The sequence below is a fragment of the Pieris rapae genome, chromosome 16 (assembly GCF_905147795.1).
Source record: "Pieris rapae chromosome 16, ilPieRapa1.1, whole genome shotgun sequence".
Classification (NCBI taxonomy): Eukaryota; Metazoa; Arthropoda; class Insecta; order Lepidoptera; family Pieridae; genus Pieris; species Pieris rapae.
Genome location: NC_059524.1, coordinates 9,962,330 through 9,984,894, shown reverse-complemented (window position 1 = coordinate 9,984,894; position 22,565 = coordinate 9,962,330). Strand labels below are relative to the sequence as shown.

Sequence of the window (22,565 nt, the reverse complement as noted above, 5' to 3'; positions counted from 1 at the left end):
GCTTGTGATGTTAAATCTGTTACAGCTTCTAAATGAATTGCACGGGTTGTCATACAAACAAATAGGCAGATATATCCTTTTGTAGCATGGTGACCTCGACCTTTAGACGATTTAATCCAAATCGGGCCTGCATAGTCCACACCAGAATTAAGAAATGCTCTGTGCGGGTTCACTCTGCATGCAGGAAGCTGTCCCATTCTTTGCGTCTGTCCCTTAGCCTTACTTATTATACAAACCTTGCAATTTCTAATGCACAATTTAATAGCATTCTTCATGCCTACAATCCAAAATCTACTTCGAATGTACGCCTTCATTATTTGAATACCACCATGTAAAGTTTTAATATGTGCATCTTGGACAATTAATTTTGTAATGTGAACTTGTTGAGATAAAATAATTGGATGTTGACTAGCTTCAGAAATTTCTGCATTCTGCAGTCTTCCTCCTACTCTTAAAATACCATTTTTATCTAGAAAAGGACACAATGTTGACAGTGAGCTTTTGGGTTTGACCTTTCCTTCTTTCTTCAAGTCTTCTATGTCCTTTTGATATATTCTGTCTTGATAAAAATGAACACACCTTTGTAATGTATTTTCCATTTCTTCGGTTGTTATATGTAACTTCTTGCTTCCTTTCTTCATTCTCATACAGTACGATATAACTCTTTTCAATCTGTTTAAGGTTGAAAATCGTTCCCATATTGGTTTTTCGTCTTCCTGTAATATGTTGGTATGATAAAAACCTTCTTTTTCACTTCCTTCTTTTTCTTCTTCATAGGTCTGAGGTATAGAATAATTTCTTAAGATTTGTATTCTTTCATGTTTTAGCCATTCTGGCCCATTCCACCATAAGTCAATGTTGTTAAGTTCACTGGATTTTACTCCTCTGGAGGCAACGTCAGCTGGATTTTCATATGATTGTACGTGATTCCACTTGCTACTATTAAGATATCTTTGTATTTCTGCCACTCTGTTGGCGACGAATGTGTGCCATCTACCCGGCTGAGATTGAAGCCAAGATAACACTACCATGGAATCGGTGTACACGTAAACATTATCGATGGAAACTTTTAGTATTTCAGTGACTTCTTCCATTAATTCTGACAGCAATGCAGCAGCACACAATTCAAGTCTTGGAATAGAAAGCTGTTTTAGAGGAGCCACCTTTGTTCGAGATGCAATCATTGATACATAGATTGCATTATTTTCATCAACTACTCGCAGGTAAGCAACAGCTGCAAACGCCTTTTCTGAGGCATCTGCGAAGCCGTGAATTTGTACTTCTTTCGTGTATGATGACATATGAAACCAACGAGGCACTTTAATGTGTTGTAGAGCTGGTAAGTCATTTCTATAATCTGTCCATTCTTTAACTAGCTTTTCAGGAAGTTCATCATCCCACTCAAATTTTAGAAGCCATAGCTTTTATATAAAAGTTTTTGCTATGATGATGACAGGAGATAACCACCCAAAAGGGTCAAATAAACGGGCAATGTCAGACAGGATAGATCTTTTTGTTATAGGATAGGTAAGTAAAGGTAAGTTAACTGTTATTTTAAATGCATCTTCTCTTCGATCCCAAGTAAGTCCTAAGATTTTAATAACTTTGTCTAATTTAATTTCCAATGAATCTTCAATTTTGTTGTTTTCTTGAATGTGTTGTAGTACTTCTTCAGAATTACTTGACCATTTTTTTATTTTGAAACCGCCTTTTTCTAATATCTCTTTAATGTCAACACATAACTTTTTTGCCTTCTCTACATCTTCATGACCCCCCATTAAATCATCAACGTAAAATGACTCTTTTATTGCTTTCATAGCTTCAGAGTACCTAACATCACTAGAACATTCATCGTCGGCTAACCTTAATAGAGTTCTTACAGCTAGGAATGGAGCTGCAGCCGTTCCAAATGTTACAGTCGTTAATTGGTAACTTTTTAATATTTCATCTGAATTGTCTCGCCAAACGATGCATTGTAATTTTGTGTGTTCCTCGGACATCTTCACCATTCTATACATCTTCATTATATCACCGACAAAACAAATATAATGTTGTCTCCATGTGATAATTAAACTTCGAAGGTCTTGTTGTATTACAGGACCAACCAACATTGTATCGTTCAAGGAATACCCTTGAGAACCTTTTGCTGATGCATCAAATACTACTCGAACCTTCGTAGTATCTTTGTCTTGTCTTACTACCGCATGATGAGGTAGATAAATTGTATTGCAGTCATTCTGATCTTCAAGCTCTTTCATATGACCCAAATCGATATATTCTTTTATAACTTTTGTATATTCATCTTTTAATTGTAAATCTTTATTTAATCTTTTCTCTAGATGCTGAAATCTCTTTATTGCTTGTTCTTTAGTATCTCCTACTTGCTTAATAGTATCTTCTTTACTTCGCTTTAGTGGTAGTTGTACAATATATTTACCGTCAATGTCTCTTTGGGTTGTGCTTGAGTAAATTCTTTCACATTCTTCTTCTTCTTTTGTGTATATAACCTTCTTCTTAAATAAATCTTTGTCAATTTCCCAAAAAGATTTCAGTAAATCATTGTCTTCTTTAATGTGCATACTTGTAATATTAATGTTATAGTTGGAGGATAGGGTTTTCCCAGACAGTATCCAACCAAGACTAGTCTTCTGAGCTACTAAACCGCATTCAAGACGGATTAACCCATCTTCTATTATTTTTGCAAAATCACCAGCACCCAATAATAAATCAATTCGACTTGGCATAAAACAGGTAGGGTCAGCCAACTCAATATTTAGTAAATCACTTTTATTCATAATTACCTTCTTCGCAGGTATTAATGATGAAATAGTTTTTAGAACGTAGGCTTCAGTGTAAATGTAAGTAGAATTAGCTTTAATTGATAGCTGGACTTTAGACTTAAGGCAATGCTTTTCTTCACCGATACCCGAAACTGTGCCGTTGACTTTCTCTTTCTTTAAGTTAAGAAGTTCAACGACTCTGGTTGTTACAAAAGTCGCTTCTGAACCCTGGTCAACAAGGGCACGGAGTGTATGATAGTCACCCGAGCTTGATTTCACGTGAACTAGTGCAGTAGCCAATAAAACACCTTGACTCGATTTTTCTTCGCTGGAATAATGTGATGCTACCTTTGTTTCAATATCTTGAGATGTTAATGAAGTTGTTTTTAGTGATGCAGGAGCTTCTTGTTTCCTTTCCAAATGGAGAAGAAAATTATGATTTCTCCCACATAACTTACATGAAATGTGTCGCTTGCATTCAGTCACCTTGTGATTTGGTAGCAAGCAATTAAAACACAGGTTGTTTTTTGATGCAATATTATGTCTGTCTTCCACACTTTGCTTAATAAAATCTTTGCAATTATGAATGTAATGGTGTTTGTTACAGAAGGAGCATGAAGGCTTAGTATCAACACCTTCTTTAGCCACGTAAAAACTCTTTTGTACTATTTGTCTTAGATCTTTTGAACAGTTTTGGTTAGTTGTGTTTACTAGCTCCAAAGTTCGATACTTGGATTCTAGAAAATTCTTTAGGTCTTCCCAAGTTGGTAAGTAGTCGGAGTCATCTTTGTATATGTATTCTTCCCAATTTTTATGCGTATCTGGATCAAGTTTATTTACCACTACATGTATTATAATCGGACTCCAAGACTCAGTCGATATTCCTAAGTTATTTAAATTATTTAAGCACTCACTTGTTGTATCCAAAATTATTTTAATTTGATTTGATGTCTGTGTGTTGATTTTACGTAGGTTAAACAGTCTTTTTAATATGTAATTTATAATTATTCTCTTATTTCCGTAACGCTTCTTTAAAATATTCCATGCTTGGTCATAATTATTTTCTGTTACACTAATATGTTTTAACAAGGTAGCTGCTTCGCCGGTAACACTTAACTTCAGATAGTGCAACTTTTGTACATTGGCAAGCGAATTATTATTGTGGATGAGGGTTAAAAATAAATCTTGAAAAGTTAAGAAATCTTCATAATTACCGGAAAATACGGGTAATTCGATTTGAGGCAGTTTTACACAAGATGAATTTGTTTCGGTGCTTAACCTCTGGTGGTTACTGCAACTTTCTTGGCTACCAATTACATTCTTACTTAATAAGTCCAACATATCGGCTTTAAAATACAAATACAACTCTTCATATTTATAATATTCTTCGTTTAGAAAATAGGGTAATATTCCCTTTTGTTCCCTTGGAGTGCATGACGACAAATCTTCATGTGCTACATTAAATAACCTCCAATAATCTTCAATACATTCCAGCCTCGCACGAATATATCCAGTAGTTATTCTTGACTTCGGACTTTTCTTAAAATTTACTTCGGTTTTTTTAATTTTCGAGGCTAAATCTTCTAGTTTATTTAAAAGCACTTGCTGTTCAGCACTAACTGTTGACGTCATGATTATTTATATATATATATATATATATATATATATATATATATATATTGTTTATATTTTAAATATATCTTAAAACTTCAAAACGTCTTTATTCTTCACTTATTCACATTTATTCTTTCTATGCGAAAAACGACCACTCAATGCATCAAAACCGGTTTCTTATCTAAGGAATGCGGCCGAGCTCACTATTTTTTGTTTTGCACGTTTACTTCATCCGGCTCGATTATAGACCAAATGTTCGGTCACTTAAGGTTCAATATTCAATAACTACCACTATACTAATACCACATATTGTTAAATAAAATTTAAACACGTCTTCTCTCTTCAACTCCTTTATTGCAACTCATGACTAAACAGCAAGGTACAGCATCAGTCTAACCTCTTTTTGTACCCAAACTAACAATTTCTCCATCCTTACGGCCGACGTCATTGTGTGCCTTTCGTCGTATTAAGGAGTAAATATAGTATAAGCTTATGTATCGACGGCCACCGAATCGTATTTTCTGAAACACTCAGATTAGCTGAATACAACTTTAAAGTCATTCATAAGAATGGAAAGCGAAACAACAATGCTGATACTCTTTCGCGTATTAAATTAAATGCACTAGGTTGATAATGGTGTCTGATAACTTAAAATTTAGGTACAGTAAATAAAAAACTTAGAATATTTACGTAATTTATAGAATATAAATGACGTGCCTAAGGTGATTTTGTATTTCGGGCTATCCACGACTTGTACATGTAAGTGTTAGCGTACACGTCAGGGAAATTTCTAGCGCAGGGCCGATTGAACGACGAGATGCCGGTCGACATGCCGTTACATACTAAGCTGCCACCAGAATCACCCTGCAACATACAGATTGCATACAATGTACGCCGACCTTTAATTGAAATACCCACATGGTGGTACACTTGTAACATTAACTTACTTGGCATCCTCCTTCTCCACGTTTGTTAAGAGTACACATCTGTCTGGAACTTATAGTAATATTCGTGCGTGTTCTTTTAAAATATTCATTACACTGCTTTCCGGTTAAAGTTTTTACATACAGATACTGTAGTTTGTCAGGTTGTGGCTGTTTAACACCCTTAAAATAGAAAAATCTCATTTTAAATCATAAGTTGGTTGCAATAAATTTATTGTGTTATATCAGCGGTCAATATTTCAAACCTGTCTCTGTTCATTTGTACCAGTTTCTTACCAGTTTGCCCCAGCCGCTTAGGATGCAGGACAATCCAGTCATGACATCCTTTTCAGGTAATGGTAATGCCTTAACGTGTTCATTGAATTCAATCGGCTTTTTGGTACTGATGACAGCAATATCGTTACTGAATCTACCTTGCTTGTCATAGTCTCAATATGCACCTACTACAGCGGTAAAGTCCGTTGGTTTAACACTGAAAAGAATTAATCATGTCATCATCATTAGGTTGTTACATAGATAACATAAAACATTAGCAACAACTATAATATAATATGTTATTACATGTTAACACAATGGGCAGCTGTCAATATCCATCTGTCGGAGATGATAGCACCGCCGCAAAATGTCCCTTTTTTAGTTTTCAGAGCGACTTGGTGTGGCACAAGGCCTTCGGGTGCGTCTTTGCCACCCACCACTCGGGTGTCGGGCTCTTTTCCTCCACCTTCGGCTGCAATAAACGGTTCTATATTTGATTTGTATGTAAACAAAACATTTCTTTTTAAAATTGTTATTACTTACAACTCTGTAATAACAATTTTTAAAAGAAAACTTACCTTGGACGCTCCATGCTACTAACAGAAGAATAAAATACACCTTCGAGACGCCCATCCTCACTTATAATCCTGTAGTGAATAAATATATATAACAGCTCCTCTATAAATACTTAATTTTTCAAAATATGTTACAAATATTGCGATATATCATAATTAAAAAAAACAAAAAAATCATTATCTGCTAATTAGTTTCATAATTTCCTGTGAAGATAATTATTAAGTGATTATCATACCTACATAATTTGTAGAATTCGATCTTAAATAAAACGGTTTGAAAATTGCTCGATTAAACGAATAGTTAAATCTTTAAATACATACATACTAGATAGCATTTTAAAATTTTCATACCTAAGTTCATATATTATTATTATTATATCAGATATTAGGGGATGTCGTTTATGTGGCTTTCTCTCTTTGCTTTAAAAACGTATTTTCTTTAAACTGTCATACTGCGAATCTTCGTGTATACTGTCGTGGTGTGTTTTAATCATTTAACAATTATGTCGACAACTGCTTCAATATGAGGTAATGATTCAGGAACGGACTGTGCATTCCTGAATCCTGATTGTACAAAAGACACTTTGAAAAAAATGTAGTGAAAATAAATTGTTTGCATGGCACTTACGAAACTTCTAAGAATAGGAACTTCGACAAGTTTAGGAGTCAATATTCCCTATTAGATTTGAAAAGATGTCGAAGGCGGTAGCTTGTCTTGATATTAAATAAATAAATAGGTATGCTACTAATTAGGTACTGAAGAACGTCATGGTTCGGTAAAAATTGCTTTAATTATATTTTTAATTGTTTCCACCTAATAACTACAAGCCAATAGAAATTTATCTGTTAATTGAATGGGATACTAACCGACAGCTAATATTTTTTTTAATGCTAGGTAATCTATTTATATATTTAACACCGTGCCGGGCCATCTTATTAATGTTAGGCCCTTTCTCCACTGCTCCGGTCCGACGTCGGAAGCCGGAATTAGTCATGAGAAATATATCGGAATGCTGGATTACGCTTCTACGCTATATCCGTTCCGACAATAATAGATGAGTATCTTATGTTCCAAAATAAAATACGTTTATTATGGAACATAAGATCATCAAGGTATTACTTATTCTACGTCATTAAATTTGAACCTGTAGGCATCCGTATTCATCCGCAAAAAAGACAGAGGGGAGAGAAAAAGCAGGCGTAAAAAACTCTCGGTAGGCTGTTACTCCACTGCTCCGGTCCAGAAAACGTTATTTACCGATCCGATTTAGAAACTCACGGCAGTAGATATGTGCTTCTTCACTGCTCCGGCATCCGGTTTTTATAGATACCGATAACTTGCTAGATCGGAACACGGTGTTTTTAACGGTCCGAAGTGATCGATAGTGATGCCATGCCAACTTGAACAAATTCAGGGGGTACATTTATTTAGGGGAATTTTGATTCTTTACAATTTATGTTAAGCGTCGAACGCAATCAACAAACTAAACCAAACATAATAGTCCGGGATTAGAATAAATTACACCTTAAATACACCTTTATATACCTTTTCATACCGGGTGTTAGCCAGGTGAGAAAAGGTAAATAAATGTCTTTACCTTTATTTTTTTTATTGATAATCTTTCTTATACTCCAATTCTCATCTTCTCTCTCTCTTCTATTACGTTTGAATGAGCCTGTGGTGCGCGCGCATGAGTTTTACGCTGTCTTTGTTCGTTTGCATGCCTATTCATATGTGGCGGATTTTTGTAATTTATGTAACTAATTCTAGCAAATAAACGATTTGAATTTGTTTAAGGAATATGTATTATTCTATCTCTCTCTTTGCAATGAGATCCCATAGTTACCATATTTGGCTGCATCAGCCTTTTATGAGGTAGCCAAACATTATTATGTGTAGAATTCGACGCCGTTTATTATTGTTCTTAGATTTTTTAATTAACATGTGAGGGAAATAAGCTACATTTATTTACCTTTTCTCACCTGGCTGCAGGTAAGTATAGCAATCATAGAGATGGGTGCCTACTACAGTGAGGTATATAATATCAAATATTGACGGTTTTAACTTACTACATGTAACTAACATGAGAGGGTAGAAATTAAAAATAAATTATTTGTTAATTAATTAATTACTAATAATTGCAGCAGGCTTAAGCGCTTATTACACTACAGGGCTTATTACACTACGCGGTATTCAGACAGTCTTAGTAAGACTGTCTTAAATTCTAACTAGGCAAGCTTGCTATTACACTGAGCTGAATACCGCATGCTAACTAATTTTACTCATTTACAAAGCGTACGTAGTCGCTGACGGATGTCGCCATGTGACTTAAGAAACTACCCTAGAGTAGGAGTTGCCGTGTTGGACTGTATATTGAAATTAGTTACTCCATACATTCAATATGGCAATAAATATGGCATGTCTTGGTACAAATCAAGAACAGAACCAGGCTAGCACACTTTAGTATGTTGTCAAGAATCGCAGAAAATTTATTGAAATTTATTGATACATCGTTTGCAGCTAAGATATTCTATAATAAGATTGATTGTCCGAACCTTCTTTCTAAATTTAAGATTCATGTACCCTCTCGATACCCCAGGCATCCCGTTATTTATTTGTCCCTCCTTTTCGTAGAACGCGTTTTGGTCAAAGCTCTCCGATATCCAGATTAAGCATGCTGATAAACATGCTAGGTCTGGATATCCATAGTTGCTCCCTTCACACTTTAAAATCGATTCTTCTTATTATGATCTTTTTATTTATAACTTTATGAGTTCGATAACTTAGGTAGGTAAGATGTTATTAAGTTAAGAGCTACATTTTCTATACCATAGTGGTTAAGTTTGCAGAGCAGAGTCTCATGATCAACACTATCAAACGCCTTTGACAAATCAAAGAACACTCCCAGTACATTTTGAATTTTCTCCCATGCACATATATGCCGTAACAGAGACATTCAGCATCGGTAGAGGAGCGACCTTTAGTAAAACCGTATACACAGCTTTAATTTTAATATTATCTTCAGTATTCGCTGTCAAACGACGTTCTGCACGCGGATCATCCTTGAAATTGCTACGTCCACGCTTGACCTCGTTAAACTAATTGTAAATAGAAGCATGAGATGGGGCTTTATTAATAAATGACAATCGTAGCCTGTCATAGCTTTGTTGTTGAGTAAACCTACAACGAAAGGTATAAATATATTAAACAGAAAATGAGTACAGAGAGGACTATAGGTAACTGTACAGCGCGAACAGTGTGCTTATTGTATCTCATATCCGTTTTAATTATATTTTTTTGTAAAACTTCAATTCATACATAGATGAAAGAGATTTTGTAAAATATGCCTTAGATTTAGTGCAATGTAAATGTTTGGTAAACTTAGAAACTTAGAAACTTACTTACTTTGGTAGAAGCGAAACCTTCAAAAACAAAGTTTTTATAATTAATCTAATGTAAGTAAATCAAACATTTTTTACTTTCTAAATGTATTAAACTTTTTATTAGATAATAACAATATATTTTAATGATAAATTTTAATTTATAGGTTTATTTCTTACTATTCTTATCGCTTATTTTTTGTGCATGTATTAGTATTAAGAAAATAATTATTAGTCTATTCATACTTAAAGTTTTAGCATTTATAATTAACCTACATTGTTTTGATAAACCAAGTAACAGTAGTTCAAAAAGTTGTAATCTACGGTATCTAAAAGTATTATTCAGTGTAAAATCCCTTTTTTACGGACATACATACACACTTAAACACACATACACAAAATCATACACACTCTTACACAATAAGTTTAACTGTCTCAATAGCACTATATGTACTCTCAAAACATCGTTATCCTGCAACGGTACTTACATGCAATTATTCAATAGAGTAAAGGGCAAGCTACGCCATTCTGCACGCGTAACTGAATATGGATAATCATTTAAACACCTTATGGGAACTAGATAATACAGAAATTAGTAACTCAAAAATAATTGACATCGAAGAATTTAGTAACTACGTTGAGCAAAATAATTTCACTGTCTTGACACAAAATATTAGAAGTATTTACAGTAATTTTGACGACCTTCAGGTAAATTTACAGCAAATGAATCATGATGTGGATGTAATGATCCTTACAGAGTGCAGACTAAATAATAGTAAACGCTTACCACTCCTCCGTAATTACTCTTCATATCATACTACAAATCAGCTCAATCAAAATGATGGCGTTGTAGCATACATAAAAAACAACCATCTCTGTCGGGTAACAGAAGTTTCACTCTCGCACGCCTCGGCTATACAGCTAATTATCGCCGAATACGTTATTATAGGTATATATCGTTCCCCATCACACGCCTGTGCAGATAATTTCATAACTTCCCTAAATAGTTATCTCGATACTATTACTACACCTAAAAATATTATAATAACTGGGGATATAAACATCAACCTAATAGGTAGAGAGTCTGAATCCTTACAACAGCGTCACAATAGATTAAATTATTTAAACATGCTGGCAGGACATGGGCTGCTTCCCGGGCACTGTCTACCTACTAGAGTGTCGAACTGCCTCGACCATGTTTTTCTGAAATTCGATAAACTTAAGAGCTCTGCTTTTGTGGCTGTCTTGACTACAACTATCACGGACCATGCCATGGTAGTATTAAACCTAGCACAAAAAACTGTAACTAGAAACTGCCATAGGTATTCAACTTCTATTGACTTTGAAAACGCGTGTAAAGACTTATTTAACTCAGACATGTCATTTTTCAATATTTACAATGATCCGGAGACCTTGGCTAATAAATTTATCCATGAAATAAAAACCATATTACTTTGTAACACTAAAACTAAGACAATCTCTAATAGCAAGCGAATTCTTAAACCTTGGATATCACTGGGAGCCCTACGCTGTATTAAACTTCGCAATAAAATGCAACTTAAACTAAAGAAAAATCCTTTTAACGTAATCTTAAAAATAACATTTAGACGCTTTCGTAACTTCTGTTCAAACTTAATTAAAAAACTTAAACGACAATTTCATAAAACTCAAATAGCTAACTCAGTTAAAAATCCTAAACAGCTTTGGATAAAAATTAATGAAGTAACTCAATTTAAAACCCCCAAATCCTCAAATACATGTCTACTGAATATTACTCCGAATCCGCTTGACTCACTAAACCGTATCAACCAATTCTTTGTTAAAATAGGGTCAACTTTAGCTGAGGACATTTTACTTAACTTCGGTAACCCAACAACTACAGACATTTGTTCTCGGGTGTCTTCGTTTGTTCTTCTTGAGACTAGTCCTCGTGAGGTGGATGCTATACTCATGGGTCTCGATTCTGGGAGCGCACCTGGTTGGGATGGTATACCCACAAAGTTTTTGAAAATGTCCAGAGACTTTATTGTCCCGCTCATTAGCCAGCTGGCTAATTCCTGCTTCAAAACAGGAATATTTCCAGCCGTATTTAAGAGATCGTTGATCACGCCTGTGCATAAGAGTGGGGACCTGAACGACGTCAATAACTACCGTCCTATATCCGTACTGCCATGTATCTCTAAAATATTAGAAAAGTTACTGAACAATAGACTGGTCAATTACTTAAATAAATTCAAAATTTTATCCAACACACAGTACGGATTTAGGAAGGGCCTGTCTACACAAGATGCCGTGACTGCACTTACTAATGACATAATTGATAATGTAGACAGAGGTATTAAATGCGTAACAATATTCTTGGACCTTAAAAAGGCATTTGATACCGTTTCCGTTCCCATTCTTCTGCGCAGGCTGGAAGCCATAGGAATTCGTGATACAGCTCTCTCCCTTTTTAGAAGTTATCTACAAGGTCGAAAACAACAAGTTAAAATTAATAATTTGATAAGTGAAGAAGAAACCGTGGAATATGGCGTCCCGCAGGGAAGCGTGCTTGGCCCGACATTGTTCCTGATATATATAAATGACCTTTGTAATATTCGGAGCAATGGCGGACGGATCTACTCATACGCGGATGATACCGCGATTGTGTACACGGGAGCGACTTGGATGGCTGTGAAATCCGCAGCTGAACTAGGTCTGGCTGAAGTAGCTGGCTGGCTTAATACCAACTTACTTTCACTTAATGTTAATAAAACAAATTTTATATGTTTTACTGCGAATCAAAGATCTCAGCCGGGTTACGACTTTGGAGTTAGGATTCATAGGTGTGGTGATCCGATTGCCCAGAATTGTAGCTGTCAGACCATAGAACGTGTCAACTCTACCAAATATCTTGGAGTTACAGTGGACCAAAGGTTATCATGGCACTTACACATCGAAACAATTATGGCCCGGGTTAGAAAACTTATTTGGATATTTAAAAACTTACGCTACGTCATGCCCGCGTCATTGCTTAATAAAGTTTATCTAGCCCTGGCTCAATCTATTATAATATACTGCATTCCCGTATGGGGAGGAGCAACTAAAACTAAGTTTTTAGATTTAGAGAGATCTCAAAGGGCCCTTATTAAAGTAATGAACTACAAACCATATAGATACTCTACCGATGACCTTTACAGAAATAGTGGCTTATTGAGCGTTAGAAAATTATACATTTTGCATATCACCCTACGTATGCACAAAACACTACCATTTAGTCCAGGTAAACTAAAGAAGAGACGTAAAGATATTGTAGCATACGCCCCACGCGTGCACACAGTTTCTGCTCAACGTCAATATACTACACAGGCTGCCTACATCTATAATAAACTGAATCAGAAATTAAATATATATCCGATGTTATTATATAATTGTAAGAATACCGTAACTGGGTGGTTGAAAACTATCACATATGAAGAAACAGAATTAATTTTGACGAGAATCAGATAAACACACACACACACACACACACACACACACACGCACGCACACACACACACACACTCACACACACACACACACACACACGCACACACAAACACACAAACACACACACACACACACACAAACACACATGCACGCACTCACACGCACGCACGCAAAGACCGTGCGTTATTATTTGTTTAATTTAGTTAGTTTTTAATTCAAAAATAAATAAATAGAAAAATAATATATTTTGTAACTAAGTTTGTCAAGTCATATTTCAGTTGTTTTGGTCCAAACATTGTAATCTATAATTTAAGGGAAGTTGCGAGGTTGCTCCATCACAAGTATTATTTAACTTACTGGGGCTACCTCAATTTTACATGTATGTTAATGTTTGTGATTCAATAAAATACTTTTTTTTTTTTTTTTTTATATAAATCTTTAATTTGACAAAAACTAAAACAACGAAAGTTCGAAATTCGATTAAATTAAAAAGCGGCAGTAAAAAGAGGCTGTATAATGCCTCCTATCTCATTTTCTCCCACGTTAAATATTATGAATATATGTTTCTGTCTCTTTTTACTGCCGCTTTTTCCATTACATCCGGTTTGAAATTACGATTCTAAAGAAGGTTCTCTATCTATCTCATTTTCTCCCACGTTAAATCTTATGAATATATATGTCTGTCTCTATTTATTGTCGCTTTTTCCGTTGCATCCGGTTTGAAATCACATCGATTCTAAAGAAGTTTCACTTCAATAATTATAATTAAAATTATCTTTATTCGATAATTATGTTCATATTTCATAATTTTATTAGTATGTAAATATTAAATAAAATTTCCAAAAAACACGATTTATAATAAGAAAATACCGAGCTATGCTCGGTCATCCAGTTCCTTATATTAATTTAACTTACACGTGGCATATCCATTATCCAAGTTTAATGAAGTATGCAAATTTTATAATTAAAGATGCTTCCGTCATAGTTTCAATGTCAAATAACAATAAATTGATCAAAATGTGTATTTTATATGCTAATTGCTTCAGGTTTTTAATTTAAATTTTGATGAGGTTTTCGTTTTTCAGGTGATATCAGGATAATTGGTAATTTGGCTGTTGAAATAAATTTCTAAAAAAGATAAGCTTGTCTATATAAAAATAAACATTTATACCTGTTTATGTGTATTCAACTCAAAAGTATCATTGAAAATGGGCGTCTCAAAGATATCCTTTATTCTACTGATAGTAGCGTGGAGCGTACAGGGTAAGTTTTTTTATTATTTTCTCATTAATCCTTTTTTATGGATGTAGTTTGAACTTTAGGCCAGTTTCAAGTGTAATATAATATCCTTTCCTTATTTATTTACTCATTAAGAGAAGTGCCGTTTTTTGTAGGCGATGCTGAAGGTTTCGCCTCTAATTCTGGAGGCCAAGAGCCCGACACCCGGGTGGTGGGTGGCAAAGACGCCCCAGAAAAGCTTGTGCCACACCAAGTCGCTCTAAAATTAAAAGACGGCTGGACTTTCTGCGGTGGTGCCGTCATCTCGGATAGATGGATACTGACAGCTGCCCATTGTGTCGAAACGTAATAATAATGCTGCGCCCATTTAAGAGTAAGTTTGAGCTTTTAAAATTATATATAATAAGTTTGATTTTTTTTCAGTCTCAGACCATCAGAATTTATCGCTGTAGTAGGTACGTTATCCAGAACGAAAGGTGGCACAGAGTATGAAATAAGCAAAGTAATTTCTCACAAAGAATATAACAAGCCAAATAAATTCAACAACGATATTGCTGTTATAAGTACGAAAGAGGCCATCGAATTCAACGAAAAAGTTCAGCCCCTGCCATTACCACATTTACACAGGATATCAAGGCTGGATTGTCGTGTTTACTGAGCGGCTGGGGGAAACTTGTGAGTGAATAATTCAGAAGATGAATGTTTCTAACATTTTTATTTATTTATTTGTTGCACCAACAAAGTAGTCACTATTACATGCATGTACCACAAACACAAACCTAGTGCTACTCCAATTATGGCATATATCCCTGCTTTCGTTGCTTACCTTCACCAATGCCGCGGAGAACCGTTTTGGATATTTACTACTTTCTAGAACGTGATTTGGATTTTGAAACATGTTTTCAAATTATAAATCTAAGAATTTTATAAAACTGTGCTACCATATCATCAACGATAGCACAATGGGATGAGTCACTGTGCCAAGGAATATTATTTAGATCACTTGTAATTTTTTCATAATCTGCTTTATGGAAGCGCTGCTTTATGGCTTCTTCATGGGAATTGAGTTTTTCTTTATAGACAATATCAATACAAAATTCAATCTGGAGATGCAGAGGGTCAACACTTGAAGGAGGATCTCGCTCACATGGGACATTATTACCATAGAGCTCATTATTAAATCCTGAATTCGGTTTTTGCTGTGTAAAAGATCATTTAATGACATAAACTACATACCCTAATCATGTTATTTAACATACTATTTGTCGTTATTGGTATTAACGTAGATTTAGGTATCCCGTTCCAACATAGACTACTCATGTTAAAATCACCAAGAACGATGATGCTGATGAGCTAAGATTTCAATGATACAATTGGCGTTATGAATAAAGTACTTTAAAATATTCTTTTGTACAGGAGGTGGGATATACGCAGCACACCCTTACTGTTAACTAGTTCAATACAGTAGTTTTGGTTTATTATTGGATAATATATAAATAATTATTATTGGTGAACATGTTTTTAAATCAAATGAATTCATATAAATTGTATACTTTTAGGGTAGATACGCGCGCCCGTCCGATAAACTACAGTATCTGTATGTAAACACTTTAACCGGCGAACAGTGTAATAAATACTTTGAAGGACGCTCCCCAGTGACGATAAATTCCAGCCAGATGTGTACCCTTAACAAACGTGGAGAAGGATTTTGCCAAGTGAGTATAACGAGTTTTTCAGCAGTTTATAATTATTATGAATTATAGAACAATAACGACAATTATACAAATAATCCGTGTGCAATGTTAGTAATTGGAAATTTTCAGGGTGACTCAGGCGGCAGCTTGGTGTGCAACGGCACCTCGGCCGGTATCGTGTCCTTCAACTGGCCCTGCGCCAACAATTTCCCTGACACGTACGCCAACACGTACCATTACAACTCCTGGATAAAAGAAAATACTAAATCACCCTGAGTATTGTAATACATAAATTGTAAAAATTTCGTTACACAAATTATTATTATTATATTAATTATATTTGTTTTATTAAGTAAAAGGCTCAGGCTCTAAACTAGAGTTGTCTAGAATTAAACAAAACTCTTTTTATTCAATAAGAGGACGAAGAATAGGACGAGAAGAATAATGACTTTCTGTGAATACAAATTATATGTAATAATAAAGAAAAGCAATTAAAAAAACGAGTGTGCTTATGACCATACCACTGTAGTGAAACTTCTTTCGCTCCATCTGTATATATATATATGTATATATATATCTGTATATATATATAAGATATATTATTGAGGATTTTCAAAATAAACCACAAATTGTTTCTCTTAAAATACAAAGTTTTGTTTTATTTAACACGCCTTAACAATATTACAACGATTATCGTTTAACTATGACAATTACACTTTTATCTCACCTGAAAATACAAAGAAACGACATTTAAAGTTCACTAATATCGCCTCCTCAATTATATCCCTTCATTTATCTCTCTACAAGTTTTTATAATAATTATCTTAACAACAAATCATCTGACTATCATCCGCCCTTGAATCCCCGTATCACTCCGACCGCTGTGCCCTCTACCAACTTTCACTGACAACTTATGAACGCGTAACATATTTAAAGGGAAGGATCCAAAAAGTGCATATCAATGGAGTCACCTCTCCGGGTTCGCAGGTGTCAATCGGCGTCCCCCGAGGATCGATTTTCGGACCTTTCTTATTTCTGACCTCCCATTCTTTGTCAACGAAGTTCATGAGATGGTATTGTTTGCTGATGACACTTCACTGTTATTTAAAGTGAATAGGAAAAACATATTATTGAACGATGTAAACAATTCCATCTCTCGTATAATTAACTGGTTTAATGTGAATAACTTACTGCTTAATGAGAATAAAACAAAATGTATTAGATTTACAACTCATAACGTAAAGCGAGATATTGGTAACCTGAAAGTTAAGGACAGTGAACTAAACTTTGTTGACAAAACTGTTTTCCTAGGCATAACAAGAGATAGTAAGCTCCAGTGGGGCCCACACATAGAGACTCTTTCGAATAGGCTGAGCTCTGCAGCATATGCAGTAAAGAAAATCCGACAGCTTACTGATAAGGATACGGCTAAAATTGTGTACCATAGCTACTTTCACAGCATTATGTCGTACGGTATTCTACTGTGGGGTGCTGCTGCAGAGGTTCAATCCATATTTGTGTTGCAGAAGCGGGCTGTTCGGGGTATTTGTTGTGTTTTAGTACGGAATAGATTTATATATTTAGAACTAAATATTATGACATTATCCGGTCAATATATTCTTGAAGCCTTGTTGTATGTAAAAAAAAATTTAAACGATTTTAAAACAAATGGTGACTTTCACCACTATAATACGCGTAATAGAACTAATTTGAATGTGCGACCAACCAGGCTCCAGAAGATAAACCACTCCTTATATGGAAATTGTATTCGTTTTTACAACAAACTCCCAAGCGAAATTAGAGAACTGTCACTAAATGAATTCAAAGCCCTTGTTAAAAGTAAACTAATTAATAAAGCCTTTTATAAATGTGACGAATACTTAAATGATCCTAATCCTTGGGATTGATTTGCTCCAGTTCAAACAAATAATTTGTATTAAAAACTTGGCGATTGGAAAGAGTGGCGGAAAGTTTCTTGCCAGGTGTGTGTGTACAATATAATGTATATATATATTAATTCTCTACAAATATTTAAATTTATTTCATGTTTTCAATGGTAAATTAAAATTTTCGCATAGATCTTTTATTTTTATTCATTATTTTCATTATTGTATACATCAGTAATTACTGTGGTTGGTTGCAAAACCGAGACATTGGCTTATGGTATGAGAAATAAGAAACGTATACTTTCGAATTAATATTAGACAGATATCTAGAAAAACCTGCATCGATTGTTGTTCCATGTCTTGTAGTTGGCTCATTACGGTTATTATTCATTTGTAGTTCTAATTTATCTCGTAGAAAGTTTACCAAGTCCATCTTCGGACGCGAAATTAATATTAAAATCTCCTGCAAAAATTATTGGCAACGTATGATTGTTTTCTCATTAACTGTGATACAATAGGCCTGCAGTGTGCTTAGATATACGGACCGTATTTTGGCTATGAGAGGAAGGAGGAAAAGAAAGAAAATGTGCGCACACACATCATCCCCCGCTCAACTTCCGTTCACCTTGCCCGATCACACTTTTCGTAACGCTTACGTCACGCGTTCGCCAGCTTACTCCCCAAGTGTACGCAAAGAAGTTTCACTTCAAAATACGAATTTAATTCAATATCTACAATATAAATAAAATATTCAATTAATTAATTCCATTTATACACATATTCGCGATCGCGAATTTTTGTTATATCGATATAACAAAAATTCCGAGGCTAGGCCTTTGAAATAGAACGAAAAACGTTATTTATTATTATAAATATTTAGTCATCAAAATGAATGAACATGAGTCTCGCAGACGCATGTTATTATGTTATTAGGTATATCGTTGGCGACTATTATGGGACGTTTTGAGGGTGTTGGACGGTTTGCTTAATACTCAGCTAAATAAATATCTACATTTGCACGATAACCAAGCTGTCTACTGATGGTGCTATACTGAGTCTTAAGCACACGGTTTCATACTATCTGCGGAGGACGGCGGTATATGCCTGTTTCCTTGATATTTCCAAAGCATTAAACCAAACTATACCCAAAAAACTACAAATAATTGTTAATTTCTTTTTGTTATCGACTGACAGATGGCTGACTTAATTATTATCATGATTGAATGATTATATATTTACTTTGTTACCTTTGTAATTTAACGTACTAATGAGTTTTGTTTTTTTGTCACCATGTGTTGTTTTAGGTTGGTAGGGCTCTCAAAAACGCTATTATTATGCGATTAAGTTAAGTTCGAGAGCCAATATATTTTGAGACGCAAGCATAATGTCGCGGGCGGCGTCTGTTCTATTGTAAATAAACCCTTTGTGACCTAAAGCTAAAACTTATCAGTCGTAATACCACTAATTCATTATTTGCGATATTGAAGTGACTTCAGCATTTCGTGTATTTTTCATACATGTGTAGATACCTACATATATGGCGCAATCGTTCTTACATTGCATTTATTATCTAGGTTAAGTCAATGCCCTGTAAACATTTACATTATATTAAAATTGAAATCAATAAGTAGTCGTTTTCCAATGCTTGCCTGAGATGGTTGTTTAATTATATTTCTCCTTCACATATTGTGAAGAAAAAATTTTGCGAGGGAACACAAACCGAACATGAAGCGGGACGTCACATGCGGTCACGAGTATGTATGTATCATGTGAAATCTCACTGAATTGACTGGTATCGTCATTTTTGTTATTAAAATAATGTTAAAATTAAAGGAGTCGCGGAGTTGTGGTTAAACGATTCGGTCACAAATGATCGGTTGGGAGTTACGCCGACGTAACGTTGACATGGCTTCTGTGTTATGTTATGTAATCTCACAGATGTGATGAATTGCAAAGAAAAAGAGATATAGAGGAAGTTACAACTAAAAGTCCTAATCCAGAAACAGAAGCGACGAAAGGCACAACTGACACCTATATACCCGACGATATAACTGCAGAGACGGTGACAGAAACAGCTACTGAAATTCAGAAAAATGCTACAGAAACTTCAATTGAACTGAAAAATTCATCAAGCTTCATGAATCCTTCAAATATAATTAGTACATCAACAGAATGGCATGAGTATGTTTTGTAATTAGTATGTCAACTGAAAGGCATGAGTATGTTTTGTAACTCTAATGTGACGATGTGAACATCACTCTCTCTTTGATTGTCCATTAGTTTAGTATGATGACCTTCTGCTTAATGGAAAAAAAACGAAATGCATTAAATTTTGTGCTAATAGAAGGGGGCGATTTCGACACTCCCCCTGTGCTTAGCCACTTGGTAACATATCTGCCTGATTGCGTATTGCGTATAGTTAAAGAAAATTTTATGTTATATCTGTTTTAATTGTATTTTTTTTATAAAACTTATGTTTAATTCAATTGTCACATTTTAGATGGAAGATTAAGTAAAACATGCCGTAGATTTAGTACTATGTATGATGTGGTAAACTTTAATAAATAAAATAAAAAATAAATAAATAAAATAATTTATTGTTTTGTTATTAATATGAATATAATTCACACGTGGAAATCCACGTTTAATGAAATATGCAAATTGTAAAAAGAAAACGTGGCGTCATAGTTTCAATGTCAAATTGGTTAAAATATATATTTTTTATGTTAATTGCTTAGGAATAATTAATGCTGATAAGATTTTCGTTTATCAGGGGAAATTTAGTTATTTTACTACTTGTAAAAAGAAAGATTAGCTGGTCTATATAAAGGAAATGTGTTTATATTATGTATTCACCTCAAAAGTATCATTGACGATGGGCGTCTCAAAGATATCCTTTATTCTACTGTTAGTAGCGTGGAGCGTACAGGGCAAGTTTTTTTTTATTATCTTATTAATGCTTTTTTTATGGAAATAGTTAGAACTTTAGGCCAGTTTCAAGTGAAGTATAATATCCTTTCCTTATTTACTTACTCTTTAAGAAAAGTGCCGTTCATTGTAGGCGATGCTGAAGGTTTCACCTCTAATTCTGGAGGCCAAGAGCCCGACACCCGAGTGGTGGGTGGCAAAGAGGCTCCCGAAAAGCTTGTGCCACACCAAGTCGCTCTACAATTAAAAGACGGCTGGACTTTCTGCGGTGCTGCTGTCATCTCCGACAGATGGATACTGACAGCTGCCCATTGTGTCAAAAGGTATAAAAATACATATTGTGTTAATTGCGCTCATTTAAGTATGCTGCCATTTATTGTCGGAGCTTTTAAAATATATGTAACTAGTTTGATATTTTTTCAGTCGCAAACCAGCAGATTTTATGGCTGTAGTTGGTACCTTATCGAGAACGAAAGGTGGTACAAAATATGAAATAAGCAAAGTCATTCCTCACAAAGAACATAACAAGCCAAATAAATTCAAAAACGACATAGCCGTTATAAGTACGAAAAAGGCCATCGAGTTCAATAAAAACGTTCAGCCCCTGCCATTACCCACAAAAGATATCAAGGCTGGATTGTGGTGTATACTGAGCGGCTGGGGTAAACTTGTGAGTAAACAATTTTGCAGAGATACTAATTTGTAAAAAAATATAAAATAGAAACCATTGATACGGCGAACTTATTTTACTCAAGTAGTTAAGTTAAGTTAGTATTAGTTTTTAATCAAATTAATTCTTATAAATTGTGTACTTTTAGGGTGAAAACGAGCGCTCGCCTGATAAACTACAGTATCTTTATGTAAGAACTTTAACGGGCGAACAGTGTAATAAATACTTTAAAGGACGCTCCCCAGTGACCATAAATTCCAGCCAGATGTGTACCCTTAACAAACGTGGAGAAGGAACCTGCCAAGTGAGTATATATTTAAAGAGTTATCATATCGTTTTTTGTAAAGAGGTAATTTTTGCAACCTATGAGTGCAGATATAGTTTTACTGATATGGAGCTTCGTGGCAGATAATTTCTATTTTTATGAACTACCGAACAATTTAAATAATTCAAATTATCCGCGTGCATATACAATGTTTGTAATCCGATTTTCAGGGTGATTCAGGCGGCAGCTTGGTGTGCAACGGCACCTCAGCCGGTATCGTGTCCTTCAACTGGCCCTGCGCCAACAATTTCCCTGACACGTACGCCAACACGTACAAGTACAACTCCTGGATAAAAGAAAATACTAAATCACCCTGAGTATTGTAATACATAAATTTTTAAAAAATTCCTTACACAAATTAATATGTGTTTTATATAGTAAAAAACTCAGGCTCAGAACTGGACTTGTCTAGAATATTAAATATTATCATACCTTAAACAAAACTCTTTTTATTCAATACTATGAGGATGAAGAACTGGACGAGTAGAATAAAGACGAGGACTTTCTGTGACGTATATGTCGGCGCGAAGCGCCTGTAAATAACGAATCCAGATTTATTAAAGCTGTCATTAAATTATTGAAGATAATGACGTCAGTAATACTGGTGTCATAGATTAGTTTGTTGGCATCTGCCATTTAATTTCGACATTAGAGTCTACACTTTAAAGGCTTCTGCTTGGTTCGACCGCTCAATCGAACTGAGGCTCGTACCAATCAGTTCCTGTATTTATAACAACCAGAATTTGTAATAAACAAGCTTCGTAACATTTCGGGTACTCGTTTCACGACCGAACCCGAATAGACAA

The 22,565-nt window shown here is 34.7% G+C and overlaps 1 protein-coding gene and 1 long non-coding RNA gene across 3 annotated transcripts; one reads left to right on the top strand and one right to left on the bottom strand.

Moving 5' to 3' along the window:
* Positions 1-4,980: 4,980 nt before the first annotated feature.
* LOC111000417 lies at positions 4,981-5,762 on the bottom strand. Its single transcript, XR_006750757.1, has 3 exons — positions 5,615-5,762; positions 5,342-5,500; positions 4,981-5,258 (listed from the first exon to the last, which is right to left on the bottom strand). It is a non-coding gene; the product is annotated as an uncharacterized LOC111000417 (long non-coding RNA).
* An 8,424-nt stretch (positions 5,763-14,186) lies between these two features.
* On the top strand, positions 14,187-22,215 carry LOC111000767 (chymotrypsin-1-like). 2 transcript variants are annotated; one of them, XM_045631801.1, is made up of 5 exons: positions 14,187-14,280; positions 20,898-21,087; positions 21,188-21,434; positions 21,583-21,738; positions 21,930-22,215. In XM_045631801.1, exons 1-5 carry the CDS (start codon positions 14,226-14,228, stop codon positions 22,074-22,076), a joined length of 795 nt encoding a protein of 264 aa, XP_045487757.1. In that variant the 5' UTR covers positions 14,187-14,225; the 3' UTR covers positions 22,077-22,215. The 2 variants fall into 2 exon arrangements, with proteins under 2 accessions (XP_045487757.1, XP_045487756.1); XM_045631800.1 differs by lacking the exon at positions 14,187-14,280 and adding an exon at positions 20,649-20,766 and having other exon boundaries at positions 21,930-22,214.
* The last annotated feature ends 350 nt before the right edge of the window (positions 22,216-22,565 follow it).